Source organism: Rana temporaria, chromosome 2 (assembly GCF_905171775.1).
Source record: "Rana temporaria chromosome 2, aRanTem1.1, whole genome shotgun sequence".
NCBI lineage: Eukaryota > Metazoa > Chordata > Amphibia > Anura > Ranidae > Rana > Rana temporaria.
The window spans coordinates 122,749,165-122,771,224 of NC_053490.1; the positions used below are offsets into that span (position 1 = coordinate 122,749,165).

General features: G+C 43.2%; 1 protein-coding gene across 7 annotated transcripts in view; it reads right to left on the reverse strand.

Moving 5' to 3' along the window:
- Nucleotides 1-1,583: 1,583 nt before the first annotated feature.
- The window catches only part of DTX3 (deltex E3 ubiquitin ligase 3), a 155,002-nt gene continuing 134,525 nt past the window's right edge, over nucleotides 1,584-22,060 (reverse strand). For all 7 annotated transcript variants that reach the window (XM_040340899.1, XM_040340898.1, XM_040340897.1 and 4 more), the window contains 3 exons: nucleotides 16,404-17,160; nucleotides 7,253-7,470; nucleotides 1,584-3,145 (listed from right to left, as the gene is read on the reverse strand). In XM_040340899.1, the coding sequence (XP_040196833.1) occupies nucleotides 3,070-3,145; nucleotides 7,253-7,470; nucleotides 16,404-17,141 (1,032 nt within the window). In that variant the 5' untranslated portion in view covers nucleotides 17,142-17,160 and the 3' untranslated portion in view covers nucleotides 1,584-3,069. The remainder of the gene's footprint in view (nucleotides 3,146-7,252; nucleotides 7,471-16,403; nucleotides 17,161-22,060) is intronic.

The window sequence follows — 22,060 nt, forward strand, 5'->3', positions numbered from 1 at the left end:
AAAATGAGATCTACACTTAACATCAGTTGCTAATATATCTATTATATACACAAACAGTATATATAAGGAGTTACTGATCACTTCGACATGCCATTTTCAAGATGGCCTCTGCTTGCACACTTATTTTTTAATATACTGCTGACAGGTTTACTTTAAATTGTTTTTAATGTTCAGCTACCCCTCTCCCATTACCCCTTAAAAAACACTTGGCACTTGTAAAAATACTCAGAGATGATTGTTGCCCCGATCATAGTGTAGCAACTGTACTGCCTATGGGCACTCTCCATGCCACTCACAAAAATAATTAACCAAGCTTAATTTTTTTGTCTATTCAAACTTTTATCTAACATAAGGCTACTATCAAGTGTGCCCATTAATGCTATTATCATTCTATAGAGTTGATATTCAGAGGTCATCATTTTGATTGCCATCTCATGGGTTTGAGCATAGTAACACACTGCAGAAAATGAGCAAACTACACAAAGTGGTGACATAAAAAGGACTCTAGCTCAGATTAAAATAAGGTAACCACAGACCAAAGATGTACACCCCCAGATCTAGCTCAAGTTGGGTATTCATGTAAGCAACTCCAGGGAGCTGTTCTCGTGGAGCCAACAATCAGCCATGTTGGATGTTTCTGGCCAATCACTATTGTACTTGTTTCCCTGGGATTAGACTGATGAACAACAACCACACATACTCGGTTTATACAATAAGACATGTATATAGAGTGATGGTGTAAAAAAAAAAAAGGAATTTTCAGCAGCTGAATCGTGATTTGGCACAGACACACAACCTCTTTCCTAGATTTTCAAAAGATTGCTTTACCTTCATTCAACATAACTTACGTATATTTGTTACATTACTCATGCACGTCTTGACATTTTTTTTTTTTTATCATTATGACTTTTTCTAATGTTTGATCTTGTAGCCCTGGTGATGGAAGCATGGTGTTGCCCCGCATCTTTGCCAGCCGCGTCTTTGAGGCACGGTAGGAGCAATAAAAATACTGCTCCTATAGCGCCCCTGCCCATTGAAATCAATGGGGTAGGGCCTCCAAACCACCCGCAAAACGCTGCAAAGTGGCTTTTTTGCAGACGGGTTTAACCCTTTTTCGGCCGATAGCGAGGGTTAAAATCTCCTCGCTAGCACCCAAAAATCGTGGCAAACACAACGATAAAACACTGCTACAAATAGCGGCGCTTTACCGCCAAGCACCTCAGTGTGAAAGTACCCTTAAAATGATCTTGGACTCTCTCATCCCTGTTTTGGTCTGGCACACCCATATGAATTTCTATAGTTTGGGCTACACATTTAACATGTCAGCCTATTTTCAGTCATGAGCTATGCCATCTATAATGTGTAAGCTACTTTTGCTAGTGTTCTTAGAAGTGATGACCTTTTATCCAAGCTGGTCTTGAAATTCTAACTTTGTGCACAGAGAGGAGAACGTTATATACTCAAGCAGTGAGTGTTATTTTCCTGCCTATCCTAAAGGGACACAGAAATGGAAGAACTGCATAGCAACGGTGTCAGGAATCAGCTAGGTGATGCTAGGTATGCAAGAAATTTAGAGCAGTGTAGTTGGTGGCTGCTTGTTTTTAATGTCAATCTTCAGCTGGGAGTTCAGCATTCATTTGGGAATCAGAAGGTATTCAACCACAAAAACTGAACTATAACAGAGTCTAATAGGCGATAATTATATTGTATATAACATGTTTACCACAATTATGGGTCAACAGTAACAGCATTTTAGAGGAAAACACAATCTCCATAATAGTCCAAACCCAAACAGCCAATAATACTATCGGGTGGACAGCATTTCACAACTGGGCATCAGCTATTTGGTAAATGAAATCTGCCCTCTCTCCAGCTTTAGCAGAAGTTTTGGTGTTAATTTATACAGAAGAATAAATCATTTTCAAGAGTGTACATATGTGTGTGTGACTTTTCATTCTGTAATGGAGATGAAGGACACGCAACTGGCCTCTGCCAGGCTAAAACATCTTATTACATAGATCACAAAATTCACTTACCTTTAAAGCTAATGTACGTAAAATACTGAATATCAAGGTTTGGGCAAATGCATGGAATTTTGTTTGTAGCATTACTGGCTTTTTACAATATTTAAAAACTTTAACATTTACCTGTTCTTTAGGTTAAAAGCTCAGATACAATCTCCCCTGCTCTCTTCATCAACTGCCCTACAAACCTCAGATGAAGACACCCTGTACACATACATAACATATGGCATTATAGGTCATTTCTAGATAGATGTCTTCTCTTAGTTTTCAGACTGAATTATAGCATGCCTCCTGCCAATATCAAATATACAATCTGAATTTTTCGCTGCAAAAAATAAAGCTCAATTGTATGGATTTAAAGAAGATATCCATGAATCCCATCAATGTTTCAAATAAAATAATAAAAAGCAGAAAGAAGGAGAAAAAAAAAAGAATAAAAGAAAAGTAGAACATAACCAAAAATTGCACCGCCTTGTGCTGTGCTGCAACATCTAATAGGCAATTATAGGTGTGACTAAGGTAACGGGCCAGCAGAAAACATTATGCACTGATGCTGACAGGTTGGTCCTTTCTAGAGGCTTTTCAACTACAAAGCTCCTAAAATAGAATTCCAGGTAAACTGCAAGGCCTGGACTGCTCTGTAAGATAACAAACAATTTTCTTCTCCAGGGGAATCAGACACGATGACTACTGACTGGATGGCCAGCTAAAACTAAGCCGCCCATGGGTAACTCAATGTCTCTAGAAGTCTCTTTCTTATACTTTAGTGTCTCATAAGAACTGTCGAATCATCTCCCAATTCACCATTAAGGCAAACCTTCATTGAACAGTTAACGTTTAACAAGTTTTTCAGAACTTTGAAAAGTCTCCAGTGTGGGGTCAAAGTTCCTATCCCCATTGCAGTTTCCAAGAAAAGTGAGATCGGCAAAGGAGCTAAAATGGGAGAACAATAAGAAAAGTGAAACAAAGGCGGCTTTTCTTCTATGGGAATTGTTTATTTCCATCCCAATTTCTCAGTGCCTGTATACAGCACAATATTCCCCCTCTAGTCAGAAGTGATGCCTTTGGCTCGCAGCTCCTCCTGGACTCTCAGTAAGTAGGTGGGGTCAGGGTAACCAAATCTGAAATCAAATATAGAACATAAGTTAAATACATGCAAATGCAGAACAGCATAGCAACAACTCCAATCAAACTAAAAATGCAATGCAGCTTACTTACCCAGAGCTTTTTTTTTTTTTTTTATCTGTAGTGTAATGCTCAATGGTTCCTGATAACAAGCTTTAATGGGAACATCACATTTTGGGATTGTGGATTTCTAGGCTAAGAATTCCCAACTCTGCCCAGGACGTCTAGCTCAATTTTTGGGGAAGGCGGCTGCAGGACGCAGACTGACTTACAAGATTCAAAATTCCTGATGTGAAGTCCTGTGAAGACCCAACTAATCCGATTTCCCAGAAAAGTTATATAAATCTCAAATAAAGGAGTTTTTGACCTCAGCATGGAGGCATTGTTTCCTGCCCTGCATTAGCACTTCCTAAAATTGTGTTTCAAAAGAACTCAAAGACAGCTCAACAAAGGAGCTCTGGTGGAGTCAGATCAATGGTAAGGCATTTCAATGCCTCACTTCTAATTAGTTTTCTGAATCCAGGAGTCAATTCACATGAACTTTTGCCTAAAAATAACTCATTCACAAAAAAAAACATGCGTTTTAAAAAAAAAAAGTTAAAGTGTTTGTTAACCAAAAAAAAAAAAAAAAAGATCCTGTTTCTTTAAAGCATGTTATAGAGCACAGTGCTTGTGCCGTCTCATTTGGCCCCCTGTTTCACCTGAAATACCTGACTGATCCTGTCAGTTTCTGCCCTCCCCTTTGTAAACTGACCACGGTATATCATGGCTGCCGAGCAGTGGTTAGTTTACGTGCCTCCGTCATCTGCTCTCTCCTCCCCCCTCCCTTCCCTGCCTGTCAGCTCTGTGTCCACGCCCGCCCCCTCTCCTCCTGCTGCTCAAATTAAGGTTACATTTACACTATCCTCTCAGTTGATTCATGTAATGTCCCCCTGTGACTATGCTTTATAAAACAAATGCAGCTATATGCCCATTTACAGAGCACCAATCGGCACCTCTCATGACACGCCAGCTCTCTCCTCTCTCCGCCTGACAGCTGCAGCGGGCAGAGCCAAGGATCTCGAGCTGATATCAGTCAGGAGGGGAGGAGGACAGAGAGACAGCGGGTCACATGAGTGCTGATTGTTAATCGGTATATAGCTGCAATTTTATATAAATCACGGTTCACAGACTTTAACAGCCCATGGTGCCGCTGCTACGTCTCAGGAGGCAGAGTCCCGGAAGCCCGAGGGCCTCGTGGAAATTGCTGGATAGAGATGGGGCTGCTGCACACAGAAGTTTTTTTTATCCTAATGCATAGAATGTATTACGATAAAACACCTTCTGCCTTTACAAGCCTTTTAAATGTGGTAGAAAAAATAAAGCCCTTTAGCCGCACTATGCCATTTGGCAGGTATGTGTAAATCTGAGGAATAAAGAAAAAGAAAAATCATTTTGCAGAAACCAATCAGCTCCCAGGTTTTATTGTCATTTGCTTTTTACAAGCTGAAGCTAGAAGCTGGTTGGCTACCATACACAGCTGCAATACATTTTGCACTCCAGTTTTAGTAAATTTACCCCAATATGCATTTCACATCTGTTTAAAGCATAAGCTCACCTTTTCACAAAAAAATGAAAAGCCCTAAGGAAATAAAGGGAATAAGCCCTGGTTCACATTGGTGCGTTTTGACATGCGATTTGACATGTCAAATCGGCGGCAATTGCCGGCAATAGCACCATCCTAATCAGCACGATGCTGCATTTGCGGCGCCTCGCCGATTTAAAAAAGTAGTTTCTGTACTACTTTTTGTGATTTCGGATTTGCGATTTCCATTGACATCTGTGCAGAGACCCACACAGATGTCTGTGAAATTGCTGCCGAAATCGGGACTGACAGCTGAACTCGCACGGCTTCATTCCCGCAGCTCAGTGTGAACCTGGGTTAAGAGCAGGACTTTCAAATATCTGGACTTGGACTGCTGCACCGTCTGCATGGACAGTGATAGTTATTCACCCACAGAGGTAGAGGTAGGGCTGGGGGAGGTGTAGTGTGTTAGTTCACCTTTTTTTTTTTGTGAAAAGGTGAACTTACAACCTTAACTATTGTCTGGAGTTTTCGATTTACTGACAAACACATGTAAGAAGTATGCTCCATGATGATCTAGCCCAGGGATATGCAATTAGCGGACCTCCAGCTGTTGCAAAACTACAAGTCCCATCATGCCTCTGCCTCTAGGTGACATGCTTATGTCTGTCAGAGTCTTGCTATGCCTAATGGGACTTGTAGTTCTGCAACAGCTGGAGGTCCGCTAATTGCATATCCCTGATCTAGCCCTATTACTATTTCTCAGCAACATCAAGCAGGGAGCTTTTTCAATTGAAACTATGATCTCATACTAGGTACTGGAATATGATCACTGTGCTTCTTCTGCACTGCCTTGTCCAAGCTTTGATAAATAAAATCCATTTGATTAATGACAATACATTTGCTGCTACTTTAAATGTCAGAATCATGGCAGTTACTTTATTCTAACGTGAGCAAAAAGATTACATTTTCATCTTGGGCACAAAACATGGCTTTTCCCTCTCTAGACTGGTAAATTCTCTGCCATAGATGTGAGCTGAGATCCAGAATGAATGTTGTAATAAAGCACAGTCATATCAAGGCCATAAAAATCCATTTATCATCTCCCATGAAAGCAATTTTGTTCTTGCATAATCAAATAAGCTTTTCATTTGTGATACAATGCAATATAGGGTTTCATTTTATGGACTGGAGGAAGCCCTGTATTATGATTTAGTTAATGGTCTGACAAAATCAGTGCTGCCCACCATGTATCATTGCGGTGGATTTAAGTAAACATTAAAACCGGCTATTTGATCACTGCTTCTAACTGCTCTCTCCTGGGAAAACATGATAGCATTTAAAAAAAAAATATTCTTGTTCAAATTAAAACTAGTTTAAGCTATCTGTAGACATGATCTGACAGCTTCTAAAGGCAATCAAGTAGTCTTCAAGTACCAGACTTATAGACCAGGGCGAAGTCTTTATAATGTCTCAGAAACTGGTAGCAGGGGGCAAACCAGCCGTATGGCCCCATCTCTTTGCCGCTGATCAAGGGTGTAACTATTAGGGGTCGAAATTGCGACCCGGCCCCATGCTCCAGGGGGTCCGTAGGGCTCCCCTGTGCACCTGGACAGGAGCGGTGGCATACTGAGAAACCGATTCCCCTCCATTTTCCTCCTGCAGCCACTGAAAGCCTGCTTCTTCTCTCACCTCCCGCAGGCGTCAAGCAGCTGCGAGTCAAAAATGGTGGGGGGTGGTTGTTACATAGTTAGTCAAGTTGAAAAAAGACACAAGTCCATCCAATTCAACCACAAAAAAATAAACAAACAAAATAAAAAACATAGTACAATCCCATACACCCAACTCCATACCCACAGTTGATCCAGAGGAAGGCAAAAAAAACCCCAGCAGAGCATGATCCAATTTGCTACAGCAGGGGAAAAAAATTCCTTCCTGATCCCCAAGAGGCAATCGGATTTACCTCGGATCAACTTTACCTATTCTCAATCTCCTTTTTTTGTCTCAAAGGTGAAACATAAGAAGTCTGTTTAGACTCCCGATATTTCAACAAAGCCCCCCAATGGGGCTCCAAAACAATTGTATTTTTTTTTTTAAATTGTAAAAAAAAAAAAAAGGTATTTTTTTTATTTTTGTTATATTATTTTTACAGACACTAGTGGCAAACAACAAGGGTCACAAGTTTACTTGCAACCAGGCCCTGGGTTTCATCCTCCAGGCTCAGAGGGAAAGGGGGGCCCTTCATGGTTTCTTATGCCGGGGCCCTGAAGGTTCTAGTTACCCCTCAGCCACTGACATCTATTTTCTATACAGGAAATTACTAATCAGTGGTAAAGAAATCTAAAAAATCTTAATGTGATCGCAAGCTCTTCCCCTGGTCTGACTGTTTTCACCTAACAAAGAATAATAATCTGTCCATAGAATGTGCAATGGCCACACTAGACCACCTTGGGCAAGTCTGGCTTTAGTTCTTAAGTAAATCACATGAGAATATACCACAAGTGAGCAAAAATTTTAATGACAACAGAAAGTCTCTTACAGTTGTGGTCCTCCGGTGCAATTAGTTTTATGGTGAATGTCATTCCACGTTATAACGTTAGGTCGTCCTGTGGTCATTGAAGTCCCAATGGTGAAGGTCAAACGTTGATCAAAGGCTTTCCTAAATAGCGCCAGAACTTTGTTCCCCTCAGGGCAATCAGGTAAGTAAGCTACACGAGTTGTTCCTGGATACCTAACACCAGGATTCGGGTGTTCGGTCTGCAAAGAAATACAGAACAAAGGTCAGAAGTATATAACATGCTTTAACACTCATATAAATGCATGGGCCCATATTCTCTGTAAATGTGCGCGGGCGGCGCGTAAGGCATTTACACTCCGCCGCCCCAAACTACAGGAGCAAGTGCTGTATTCCCCAAACACTTGCTCCGTAGTTTGGGGCGGCGGAGTGTAAATGGCCCGGCGTAGCCACGCGTATCTTCAAGGGGGCGGCTTCTATTCAAATTAAGTGCGCCCCCGATTCTAAGTAACTGCGCATGCGACGGGCTTAAAAAAGCCCAGTGCGCATGCTCCAGTTCTCGGCGGAAAACGTCAATGACGCCGACGTGTGCGTCATTGACGTAAAGTCGTATTCAAGAACGACTTAGGGAAACGACGTAGCCGACGGAAAAACACGACGCGGACCCGACGCTATCCGTAACATGGCCTACGTGGGACATGCGGAAACTTACTCCTCATATAGCAGGAGTAAGTTTCTGCTTACGCAAACGACGTTAGCGACGGGTACGCGACGCAAAATCGTTCGGGAATCGGCGTAGCAGGCTCATTTGCATAAACAAATGAGACCTTCACGTAAATGCCATCTAGCGGCGGGCGGCGTAATTACATTTAAGATCCGACAGTGTAAATGACTTACACATGGCGGATCTTAAGTGTATCTATGCGAAAATGATTCTAAGAATCAGTTGCATAGATACACGGGCCAAAAAAGAGAGATACGATGGAGTATCCTGAGATACTCCATCGTAACTTCTCTCAGAATATGGCCCAAGGTTAGAATACAAATCTGGTTTATTTTATCTGTTGGCATAAAAAAGGGAAAAGCCTTTAGCGTGCGATAAAGCACATCATTAGGTAGGTCCCCCCGCCAGTTATTTGACTGCAAATCGATCAAGAGTCACCACAACATTCACATATGCTAAAGAAAATTTAGCTAAGAAGAAACCAGACACAAAAATTGCTGTAGGATTTAACAAATTGTACCACATGAAGAAGGGAAGACTTTCAGTAAGTGCTTTAAAAAAAAAAAATACAAATGCAAAGGCTCATTAACTGTCCTTTACAATGTATAGAAGGTCATGAATGTAAAAGTAAAGAAACTGCATCAGCAGCCAAATTCCTGTTGTCATTTTTCTAATACCGGTTAAAATGCATCACAAATAATCTCCTCTTCCCAAAACATAAAAATAAAAACATTCTTTAGGAAAATCAGCCACATTTCTGTAACATTTTGCATATTGTGAAGAGACTGTATTCTTGTTGTTTGCGTTTTTGGGAAGATATCCCCTCACTTCCTGTCTGGTGACTGACAGACCAACAGTGACCATACAGAAAGTGTAAGGAAATTTTCCTGAGTGCCACAGACAGCCAAAACACTGGCTAGAGTTACAATTTAATCGCTTAAGCCCGCCCCACATACATAAACTGCTCAATTCCTTTATTTGGCTCTGGGGCACACAAGCACGATGCTGGAGCCCCGCTCCCGCTGTGATTGGACACAGCAGGATGTCTGTGATCATTCGGAAAGAGGCAGAACGGCACTCTGTCTATGTAAACAAGGCAGATCGCCGTTCTGCTAGTAACAAAGACAGAGATCTTGTGTATCTAAAAAGCAGGAACATGGATCTCTGTCTTTCTTCAGTAAGAAAGCACTCCCAGGGAACACATTTCGTCCCTGATGTTAACCCATTCCCTGCCAGTGTCATTAGTGCAGTGACTGTGCATTTTTTTTAGCACTGTTCACTGTATTGTTGTCACTGGTCCTCAAAAAGTGTCACTTAGGCCCCATACACACGAGAGGATTTATCCGCAGATACGGTCCAGCGGACCGTATCCGCGGATAAATCCTCTAGAGGATTTCAGAGGATTTCTATGCGATGGCGTGTACACACCATCGCATTGAAATCCGCGCTGAAATCCTCTGCCGATGACGTGTCGCGCCGTCGCCGCTATTATGACGCGGCGACGGGCGCGACGCTGTCATATAAGGAATTCCACGCATGCGTCAAATCATTACGACGCGTGCGGGGAATCCCTTTGGACGGATGGATCCGGTAAGTCTGTACAGACGAGCGGATCCATCCGTTGGAATGGATTCCAGCAGATGGATATGTTGTGCAGCACAACAAATATTCGATCTGCTGGAATCCATCCCAGAGGAGATTTCTCCGCGGAAACAGATCCGCTGGCGTGTACACACCATAGGATCTATCCGCAGAAATCCATTTGCTGGGATTTATCTGCGGATGGATTCTATCGTGTGTACGGGGCCTTAGTGTCAGATTTGTCCGCCGCAATGTCCTGCTAAAAATCACCAATCGCCGCCATTACTAGAAAAAAAAAGATAAAAAAAATAAAAAGTCCATAAATCTATCCCATAGTTTGTAGACGCTATAACATTTGCATAAACCAATCAATATATGCTTATTGGGATTTTTTCTTTTACCAAAAAATCATGTAGTAGAATACATATTGGCCTAAATTTATGAAAAAATTCGATTTTTACATAAAAGTAAAACAAAAATATTTTTTCGAAATGGTCAGTATTTTTTTGTTTATAACGCAAAAAATTAAAACCGCAGAGGTGATCAAATACCACCAAAAGAAAGCTCTATTCATGGGGGAAAATAGGAATTTTTTGGGTACAGTGTCGCACGACCACACACTTGTCAGTTAAAGCAACGCAGTGCAGTATCGCTGAAGTGGTTAAAGTACTCTAAAATAATGTCCAACAACGATACTTCCTCTGCTGCAAGGATCTGATTTTGGTGAAATCATGTCTTGGCTGAGCTCCCTGCCATATCAAAAGTGTATTTAAAGGAGTTGTAAACCTTCACGGCCTTTCACCTTAATGCATTCTATGCATTAAGGTGAAAAACCTTCTGTGCTTCAGCTGCCCCGACAGAGCCCCCCTTTTACTTACCTGAGCCCAATCGTTCCAGCGAGGAGCACGAGCCCAGCAGCACGAGCCCAGCAGCTCCAGCTGCTCTCTTGGGACTTCATTGGATAGATGGATAGCAGCAAGAGTCTTTGGCTCCCACTGCTGTCAATGAAATTCAGTGAGTGACACAGGAGCAAGGGGTAGGGGCAAGTCCTGCTGTCTGTGTCAACGGCGACATTGGGTGAAAACAAATATAAGGTCTCTAAAGAAGACACATGACCACACAATACAGTTGGATGAGAAGCAGATCAATCTTAAACTGTGCGAAGGGTTCTTTACTGTTAGAGTGGTGAGAATGTGGAACTCCTTTCCACAGTTGGTGGTTAGGAATGAGCTTCAGCGTACACGCGCAGAGCCCGCCAGGAAGTCTGCACGGCGCTGCGCTAATCACAGCCAGGGAGACACTGTCCCAATGCTTGGCTGCAGAGATCGGGAAATGTCTCCCTGGCTGTGATTAGCGCAGCGCCGTGTAGACTTCCTGGCGGGCTCTGCGCGTGTACGATGCAAACACGCTGGAGCTCATCCCTATTGGTGGTATCAGCAGGGTGTTTAGATAAATTCAAGAAAATATTATACAAGTTTCTTAGCGAACACAATGTACATGGATATTGAAATAGGTTGTGTCAAAAACACACATCTTTATTCAACCTTACAAACTATGTACTGTAAATATGGTTTGGGGATTTATGTACCTTTCCATTTTAAAAAATTTGCATTTTAGCATGTGGGCAAAAAAATTGCCATTGAAGGGGTTAAGGCTAGTCTCTAAACTGTTAAGCCCCATACAAACTATCAGTTTTCCTGCAGGTTTTTCTCTTCAGGTTTACCAAAACCATGTAGTGCAAGGCCCTGCCTGATTGCATACAAATTAAAACTGTTAAGGTTTGACCTCATATTAGATGGTTTTGATAAACCTGAAGAGAACAACCTGCAGGAAAACGGATAGTGTGTATGGGGCTTAAAGCGGATGTCCGCTGAAAAAAAAATATTAAAAGCCAGTAGCTACAAATACTGCAGCTGCTGACTTTTAATATTAGGACACTTACCTGTCCTGGAGTCCAGCGCCGTCCGCAGCAGAGGACGAGCGATCGCTCGTCACTCTGCTGCCCCCCCACTCCCAGAGTGTCGAGTGAACCAGGAAGCCGAGTGTTCTGGGAGCCGAGTGTTCTGGGAGCAGACGTCATGCCCGCAGTTTACCCGAGACTGTGTGGCCGGAAGTGGGTGCAAATATCTGTCTTTAGACAGGTATCTGCACCCCCCACCCCCCTCCCCCTGAAAGGTGTCAAACGTGACACCGGAGGGGGGAGGGTTCCGATCAGCGGGAGTTCCACTTTAGGGTAGAGTTACGCTTTAAGACAGGGTCAATTTGGTTTTGTTGCAGGCTAGCTGGTAAATGAGCTGGGAAATTAGGGTTGTCTTTGATGTGCATTGCCCTTCCATGTGCTTCTTGCTACAAAGGCTAGTTATTAGTCGTTGCCATTTGTTTGTACAGTTAGTGAATTGGTGTGGGGATGCACTGGATATCTTCAGCTGCTATTGTGCCCTTGCTGGGTATCCAGGGCATCCCTGTACCTTAAGGAGGGGTGGGCTCCCTCCGGGCAAACCTGCTCTTAATCTATCCATTGCTATATATTTGCTGCAATTTGGGAGACTCAAAATTATAGAGCTAGGATCGCAGTACATTGGGGTGCCTTGACGTGGCCACTACGGCTTACCCACGTTTGCAAATGTGTGTGACTAGACCCCTTGTTTTTAACATGACCTGTTAGACAAGGTCAATTTGGATTTGTTGCAGGCTAGCTGGTAAGTGAACTGGGAAATTTTGCTTGTTTTTGATGTGCGTTGCCCTTCCATGTGCGTCTTGCTACAGTGGCTTAGTTATAGGTTGAGGTAGTTGCCATTTGTTTGTACTAATCTCTAAACTGCAGGTATGTATTCACCAACCACTTTTAAGAAGCAAAACAACAAATGATTTATGAAAACTGCAACAAAGTCGAGCAGTTTGCTGCAGTTTTCATTCATCAGCTCCATTGACTGGCTGCTATAGGTCACACAGACAATTTATTTTTAGACTAGTATGATTCTTAAGCAGAATTTACTCTTAAATACTAAACACTTCAGTTTTATTACCAGGATATTATGAAGTGGGTGCTTATTTTACAGTATCAAACAAACATTTTTCATATACAATACAGAGTAATCCCTTTCTTGGCTTATGTATGTCCCATTACTCTTGAGTCACAGCTTAGTGGCAATAAGCCACAAAGCACATTATAGGTTCCTTGGGATGGATTACTGTTGAGGTGTATATAAAATGTCCCATTGTGTAACTGAATAAATAGTCTGTGCGCTCCAGCTAAGCTTTAAAGATGGATTAGAGGTAGTTGGAAGAAATTGTTTATTAACGTGGCGAGGAAACGGGAGGAAAGTCATTTGTATTTAGGAAAAGGTATGCATGTCACCTATAAGAAGTAATGGACTCACACAAGTATCATTAGACCATTCTCAAAGGAGATTTTTCTTGATTTCAATCGATTAGGTAATTATTATTTAAAATGTGTTTTACTTAACAAGTCAGCAGAGGAAAGGCAAGCCTTAGGCAGACAGAGGAAATATTTAAATTTCATAGTCCAAAAGTTCATAGCACAGAACAAGAGAGGTTATTAACGCTCCTCAACAAACTTTGTCATAAATCAGAGTTCAAAGTACAACTGGTGCATCATACCATGTTTGCTGAATGTGAACAGTGAAAGGATCACTTCCTGTTCCTATGAAATAAAAATCACTTCTGCAGAAGTTTACTGTATTATTCTGGTCATTTCCAAAGATCCTCCACTCATTACTCATATGCAGTGTTGTAAGTAACGATTGGCCTCCAGAGGGTAATTAGTAATCTACCAGATTACTTTTACCCTATCGGCAACGCCGTTCCCATTACATTGGCGGCGTTACCGAGTTACATTGAGCGCGCGGGTGGGGGCACAGTCCGAGCAGACTCTGGGGTCGTCTTCATCACGTCTGTGACTAACTGTCAGGGCCGGCAGGATGGAGCTGAGCCGGCCAGTGGATTGTTTCGATTCCGGAGTCCGACACATGACCCGCCGGCGACGAATCGAATCAGACAAAAAGATGATGTGCATGACCCTCACCCAATCACAAACAATTTGTTTGTGATTGGGTGAGGGTCATGCACATCATCTTCTTGTCTGATTCAATTCGTCGCCGGCGGGTCGTGTGTCGGACTCCAGACTCGTCGTGGGTGGGTGGCGCTGGCGCATGCACGCGCCTGGAGTCTCCCGCCCGCGGCCGCCTGCAGTGTCGCTCGGCTCGTGTCTGGAGTGTCGAAGAGGCCCGAGGGAGTCTGGCGGTCAACTCCAGTCCTCTCACCTGTGACCTGTCACCTGACTGAGTGAGTCACTCACTCTCACTACCAGTCCTGCAGCCGACAGTCAGCTGCCGACATCTCCCCCGTGACCCGTCCGTCCCCCGCGGAGGCTCCGCTCCACCACCGGTCGGCGGTCTGGACTCCGGGGACCAGGACACCTCCTCCTTACTCCGTCCTGAGTCTGACTGAGAGGCTAGAGCGCAAGCAGAGACAGGCCCCTGCGCAGCCAGAACCAGGTGAGGAGCCAAGCATCGGATTGGGAGGGGGGGGGGGGAGCAGCCTAGTCTAAGGCCTTAGGCCTGGTGTTGGCGAAATTATATGAACTTTGTGCCGCTAGTGCTACTGGCTGAGCTGACTGACTGCCTGATATTGCTTGTAAAGCTTGAAAGACTCCAATTATCTGTCTATATAACAGCCTGTTATATATTTATAGACAGATAATTGGAGTCTTTTAAGCTAACTACAAGCAATATCAGCAGTCAGTCAGCTCAGCCAGTAGCACAAAGTTCATATTTCGCCACACCAGGCCTAAGGCCTTACTAAGGCCTAAGGCCCCGTACACACCATAGAATCCATCCGCTGAAAAATCCCAGCAAATGGGTTTCAGCGGATAGATCCTATGGTGTGTACACTCCAGCGGATCTGTTTCCGCGGATATTTATCCCCTGGGATGGATTCCAGCAGATCGAATATTTGCTGACATGCCAAACAAATCCATCTGCTGGAATCCATCCCAACGGATGGATCCGCTGGTCTGTATAGACTCACCGGATCCATCCGTCCGAAGGGATCCCCCGCATGCGTCGTAATGATTCGACGCATATGTGGAATTCCTTATATGACAGCGTCGCGCACGTTGCCGCGTCATAATCGCGGCGACGGCGCGACACGTCATCGCCAGAGGATTTCGGCGCGGATTTCAGTGCGATGGTGAGTACACTCCATCGCATTCAAATCTGCTGAAATCCTCGAGAGGATTTATCCGCGAAAACGGTCCGCTGGACCGTATCCGCGGATAAATCCTCCCGTGTGTATGGGGCCTTAGGCCTGGTGTGGCGAAATATGAACTTTGTGCTACTGGCTGAGCTGACTGACTGCCTGATATTGCTTGTAATTAGCTTAAAAAGAGTCTTTTAAGCTTTACAAGAACTATCAGTTCTGTTCTGTGGTGCTCTCCGACTTCAACTTCAAAAAAAAAATCTCAGTTACTTTGCCGAGTAACTAGTTATTTTGCCTATGAAGTAACTGAGTCACTAACTCAATTACTTTTTCGGACAAGTACCGTATTTAATCGGCGTATAACACGCACAGGCGTATAACACGCACCCTAACTTTAGGAGGGAAGTTTCAGGAAAAAAACTTTCCACAGCCCCCTGCGTATAACATGCAGGCACAGTTTACCCTCTATTTTCAGGGTAAAAAAGTGAGTGTTATACGCCAATAAATACAGTAATTTGTAACTGTAACTAAATTACTTTTTTTAAAGGAAGATGAGCAACACTGCTCATATGGCAGGGGTGTCAAACTCTATTTTATCATGGGCCACATCAAGCATTATGGTTGCCCTCAAAGGGCATTTGGCCCGGCTGTGTGTATGCTCCCTAGTCATTTTCCCAACTGGAAAAAATAAAACCTGGCTCTCCATTTTCTCGTAGGGATTCCCGGCATTCCCGAGAAAACCGGTCGTCTGTATGCTTACCTGTCCATGGTAAACCCGCGCATGCTCGATACGACTATGACGCATACGCGGTAGCATACAACGATAATGTGGAGTGTAGCAAGATGGCAGCGATGGCATCGAATGTGACGAGCGCTAGCTTGTCGTAGTCAATGACGTCACTGCGTTCTTGCCATTCAAAAGAACGGTGGTTCTTTTGAATGGCCGTCTGTATGCACGGCTTGCCAAGCCAAGCTTGCCAGGAATCCCGTCAGGAAAACCAAAGTTTTTTTCCTGACGGGATTCTCGGCCGTGTGTATAGGGCTTAAAAGTCCTTTTACTGTTACCCTAGGCTTAAACAGGCATTTAATACTTGCAGTGCAAGTTCCCTTTTCCTTGGGGATCAGCTTTAGGACTGACCTCAGTAGATCTAAGATTTAAGAACCTGTGAGTTTGGAATCTAAATGGTAAGGGTTTGATTTACTAAAACTGGAGCACTTAGAATCTGCAGCTGTACATGGATGGTAGCCAATCAGCTTGTAACTTCAGCTTGTTCAATTAAGCTTTAACAAAAAAACAAAAAAAAACTGGAAGCGGATTGGTTTCTATGCAGAGCTACACCAGATTTTGCACTCTAACGTTTTAGTAAATCAACCCCCTAGTGACAAACAGATACAATTATACCGCCCTTTCAGGAAAATGTGGCAGATTATCCTGCAGGACCAAAAGTAGTCTACATACAAACAAAAAATGCCCTAATCTAGCCAATAAAAAGCCCATGTGTGAGCCACCTATTGAGAGACTAAATAAATGACCTGTACCGTGCATCATCCACCTGTCAGAACACAATGGAACAGCAGGAGAGATCACTGTACTAAAACTTTGACAAAAATGACGGTACTGCAATCTGTATAGCTGCTGCATTTCCTTACCCCTTGGATGCCTGGTGGGAAGACATACTGGATGATAACAGTCCCATACTTCTCGTAGCCAGGAAGCAATAGCCCAGAGTCCTTGGATACCAACATCCTGCCATTTTCAGGTTGGTTTCCCACTAGTTGCCCATAGAACCGGCCACACATAGGACAGGCTTTCTTCACCTGGAGAGCTCTGGTGATACAATCCTCACAGAACGAATGCTGGCACTTCTCCAACGTCTTTATATTTTGGATTTCACCCAGACAAATGGGACACTGGTTTTCTCGGTCATCTTCTGCCTCTTCTCTTCTATGGTCACGAGAGCCCCCATGGCTGCTGCTAGCTCCCCCGCTAGAACTTCCAAGTATCATTCCTCGACCACTGAACGTTGGTAGAGTTCTACCATAAGTATTACGGCTGTGCGTTTCACCTGTATGGTCGCTGTTCTTATCTGTGTAAGCCAAAAAACCCGACAGCTGGTGCTGCTTGTAGGATTTTTTCAACTCTTTCTCAGTGTCTTTGAGCAAAGATTTTAGAGCTTTTCTAGCCAGAGAGATCGCATTTGCTGGAACATGGCTGTCAACAGACAATCGTAACACATAAATCTCCGATGTTTCACCGTCAATGAGAATACGAACTCCACTGTCTTCTCTCAGACGGTTTAGTTTGGATGGAGTCTCTTTGTTAAGAAATTCCCAAACTGGCTTATTAACTGTGACTTTGTTCTTTGTGTTCACTCCGCAGTTTGCCATTCTGGGCCACACAGGGAACCTTAAACAAAACAGAACACGAGCAATTAATATAGACATTTAACCCTAGAAATTCACTAGAGAGAAAGCATTGCTTACAGTGGAACTCCAGGCAAACACCTTTGTCGCAGGTAAATTGCCAGACAAGTGACATTACTATATCTTGTTTTAGCTTTGTATCTTCTCTTGTCTCTATCTCCTCATTAGACAATTAACTAGTATCATTACACTGTAGTGTAGCATCGGTGTGTTTTTTTTAGTTAAAGGGGTTGTAAAGGTTTGTTTTTTATTTTCTAAATAGGTTCCTTTAAGCTAGTGCATTGTTGGTTCACTTACCTTTTCGTTTGATTCCCCTTCTAAATGTTTTTTTTCTTTGGTTTTCTTTGTCTGAATTTCTCACTTTCTGTTCCTCCTCAGTAAGCTGTTCTGGCTGACTATCATCCCAGCCAGAATGGCTCAATGATGGGGGGAAGCTTACTGAGGAGAAACAGGAAGCGAGAAATTCAGACAAAAGAAAAAAAACATTTAGAAGAGAAATGGAAGGAAAAGGTAAGTGAACCAACAATGCACTACCTTAAAGGAACCTATTTAGAAAATAAAAAACAAACCTTTAAAACCCCTTTAAAATTGTTCACTGAGAAGACTTTTTTACTTGGTTTCCCAACTTTACTTTAAGACTTTCTCTCTAAAGTGGTTCTAAAGCCTAAACATGTTTGCCTTAATGCATTCGTTAAAGTGCTTGTAAAGGCACAAGGTTTTTTTACCTTCATGCATTCTATACAAGAAGAAGATGAAAAAAAACTTCTGTGTGCCGCAGCCCCCCTAGCCCCCCCCCCCCCAATAGTTACCTGAGCCCCCTCTCGATCCAGCGTTGTACAAGAGAGCCTTGTCTCTCCCAGGACTCGCACACCTGATTGGCTTTTGGCAGCAGGGGGAGCCATTGACTTCCGCTGCTGTCGATCACAACCAGTGAGCCAATCAGGAGAGGGAGGGGGTGCGGCTGCACCGCGGTTCTGTCTGTGAATGGACACACAGAGCCGCTGATCAGGAGCGTGCCTGCCTGGGTACCCCCAGAGCAGGCTGCTTGCTTTGGGGGCACCTGGCAGGAGGAAGGAGCCAGGAGCGCAGGCGTGGGACCAGAGAAGAGGAGAGGAGGATTCAGGCTGCTCTGTGCAAAACCACTGCACAGAAGAGGTAAGTATAACACGTTTGTTATTTAAAAAAAAAAAAAACAAAGAAAAAAAAAATATAGCGTTTTCCATCACTTTAAGATATCTCCGGTTTCTTGGATCCCTAATTATTCAGCAAAATATGTCTCCTAAAAGTTCTTGTGGCAGCATTCCTGTACAGGGGACTGGTGAACCAAGCTGACAGTGTACTGGATGACTGGTTTTCTCAATGCTCCCCACCAGTTCTTGCACAACTTGCAGACTCCACCTCTGTGCAACACAGGAAGAGGAGGATCTTGAAGTTTGGCAGGTAATAATAATAAAACAATGTGTACATTGTAATGCAAGAAAAGATCCTAAAGATTAAATGTGGTAACATTGCTACTATATAGCAATAACACAAATGTCAGAAAATCACTAAACCAAGGCAGTCTATGGCTCTCCAACCCTTCGAGCTGAGGGCATACTAATACACACAGTTCCACAACAACTGTCTAAATTAGGTCTTAGAAGCTCTTAGAGCCCTTTCACACTGGTGCGTTTTTGCAGTGTTTTTGCCACGTTTTCACGGTAAAAATAGCGCTATTAAAACGCTCATAAAACGCTCCAAAAACGCCCCCTCCATTTAAATGAATTGAAAACGCTGTAAAAACGTGGTAAAATCGCAGGAAAAAAAGCGGTGTTTTACCGCTATTTTAACGCTCCGCTATAGGCGTTTCCAGTGTAAAAGGGCTCTTAAAGTGATAATAAAGGCTTTTTTTTTCTTTTGCTTGCAAATTAAAAAAACATGTCATACTTACCTGCTCTGTTTAGTGGTGTTGCACAAAGCAGCCCTGATCCTCCACTTCTTGGGTTCCCCACCGGTGCTCCTGGCCCCTCCCTCCTGCCAACTGCCCTCAAGGCAACCAGCTTGCCATGGGGGTGCCCAAGCCAAGCCGCTGTTCCCTGCCCTGCGTTGGCAGGGCAGTGAAAAGTCCTTCACGCCCATACTATAGCCAAATTTGCTGCAAGGTCGTTATGCAACATCCTCCTGTGCATAAGCTGCCTTCACGCTCTGTGATCACTGAGTCAATGAGACTCGGCAGATCACAGACCGGAGTAAAGGGCCGATCCAGGCCCTTTAACATGTGATCAGCTGAGGCAGCCGACAATGGAATATCCATAGTAACTCTATGGGTGACGTCACTCCTCATTCATTTCACAGCCTGTGTTGGCTGTGTCCTCTGCAGTTTCCGCCACTGGAAACCGAACCAGATCGGCTTCAAAAAAAGGTATGTATAATGATTTCCTCTTTACTGGGTTAGATAGGTTTGTGTAAGATAGTAGATGTAGAGATTTTAGTGTTATCCTTTAAGTCCTAAAATGCCCTTGTGCTGCTAAGCAGTCTGCACAAGTTGTATACTTCGGATTCATCATGTCAAAACTATTAGAACTGTGTCAAGAAATAAATGTATCTCAAAGCCCTCTTGTACTGATTCTTTCATAGACATTTCTATACTTTAACCACTTCAGATCCGTAGGACGTCCTGGGACGTCCTCCACTTTGAGCGGTGATATCTGAATGATGCCTGCAGCTGCAGGCATCATTCAGATATCGCCGTCTTCAGCTGGCGATTCTGTGCACCAGAAGAACGATCAAAGCGGCGTTTCCGCCGCTCGATCGTTCTTCTAGGCAGCGGGAGGGGACGTCTCCCCCCCTCCCGCCGCCATCCGATGCTTCTCCGGGCTCTCCCGTGCCATCGGGGGCCCGGAGAGCGAATCGGCCGGCGCTCGTTGGTGAACCATAGAGATGACTGGTGACCAGACGGTCACAGTCATCTCTATGACCATCGGAGGGCCAGGCGCGACGTTATGACGTCACGCCCGGTACCCGGAAGTAAACAAAGCCGCTATCGCGGCTGTCGGCATGTAATCGGTGACATTTTTTTCACCGATTTCATGCTTGTAAGCCTGTAGGAGAGATGTGGGGTCAATAAGTCCTCTCCATAAAGAGGACCTGTCACACTGATTCCTATTACAAGGGATGTTTACATTCCTTGTAATAGGAATAAAAGTGATAAAAAAAAAAAATGTCAAAAAAAGTGTAAAAATAAAAAAATGAAGTAAAAAAAAAAATGAAAATAATAAAAAAAAAATTTTAAAACGCCCCTGTCCCGGTCGCTCGCGTGCAGAAGCGAACGCGCATGCAAGTCCCGCCCACATATGTAAACACCGTTCAAACCCCACATGTGAGGTATCATCGCGTGCGTTAGAGCGTGTGCAACAATTCTAGCACTAGACCTACTCTGTAACTCAAAAATAGTAACCTGCAAAAAAAATTAAAGTGTTGCCTATGGAGATTTTTAAGTACCGAAGTTTGGCGCCATTCCATGAGTGTGCGCAATTTTAAAGCGTGACATGTTAGGTATCTATTTACTCGGCGTAACATCGTCTTTCACATTATACAAAAAAATTGGGCTAACTTTACTGTTTTGTTATTTTTTTATTCATGAAACTGTTTTTTTCCCTAAAAAAAGGCGTTTGAAAAATTATTGCGCAAATACCATGCGAGAAAAAAAGTTGCAATGACCGCCATTTTATTCCCTAGGGTGTCTGCTAAAAAATATATATATCATGTCTGGGGGTTCTGATTAATTTTCTAGCAAAAAATTTTAGATTTTTACATAAAGGAGAAAAGTGCCAAAATAGGCCCGGTAACGAAGTGGTTAATGGGCCTGGAATATATTTTTAAGAAAAATGACAAATACATATTTTCTAAAGTCAGAGATAGTTATATTCCTTAAGGCCTGGTTCACACCTATGCATTTTTTAGTGCGTTTTCAGTTTTGCAGAAACACACTACAGTCCATATAACATAGTCCATAGTCCTATGGATGTAGTTCACATCTGTGCATTTTATGGAAAGGGCCAGGGACTATTTTTTTTTTTTTTGGCTTCATAGACTTCAATAGTTCAAAACCGTGTATTGAAAAATGCAAAATGCACCTGTATAATGCAAACTGAAACCTGCATAGGTGTGAATCAGGCCTTAATCTAGCTAGTACTTCCTCTGAATCATTGCCATTACCTATAAATGGGATCCTTTTGAATTTTCTTTGACCCTCACTTTAGGCAAAAAATAAAGATATCAAGTGACTGGGTTAGAAAGTTAAAGTGGAGTTCCACCCATAAATATAACATTACATCAGTAGTTTAAAAAAAATGTCATTAGTCCTTTACGAAATTTTTTTTATTTTTTAGATGCCTTCAAAGTGTTGTTGCTAGGCAGAATAGTTAATCTCCCCACTTCCTGCACCTAGGTGCTTAATGCTTCCTAACCTACACCGCACAGACTCCTGGGAATGTAGTGGGTGTAACTTTCCAGGAGTCTGTGCACTCCCCAGTCTCAAAGAATCATGTGACTTGGACAGCACAGGTGCTGAAACCTGATCTGACACTGCTTGTGCAGCACTGAGCATGTGCGAGATCTGCAAGGCTGAAATCCAGGAAGTCATACAGTCTGGCTTCATGATGCCCACACTTAAGATGGACCCAGTCAATTTCTATTTTATAAAGTGTCTAAATGCTGTAACAACCTAACAAAACGGACCTTAGTTTACAGACTAACTTTACTAGAATACATTAAGCTTGTGTATTACAGGGGTATTTATATTTAAAAAGTAAAATTGTGGCCGGAACTCCGCTTTAAGACAAATTACAGCATTTGCCACTATAAATGAAGAGCTTGCAGAGTAGCATCACCCACTAAATTGT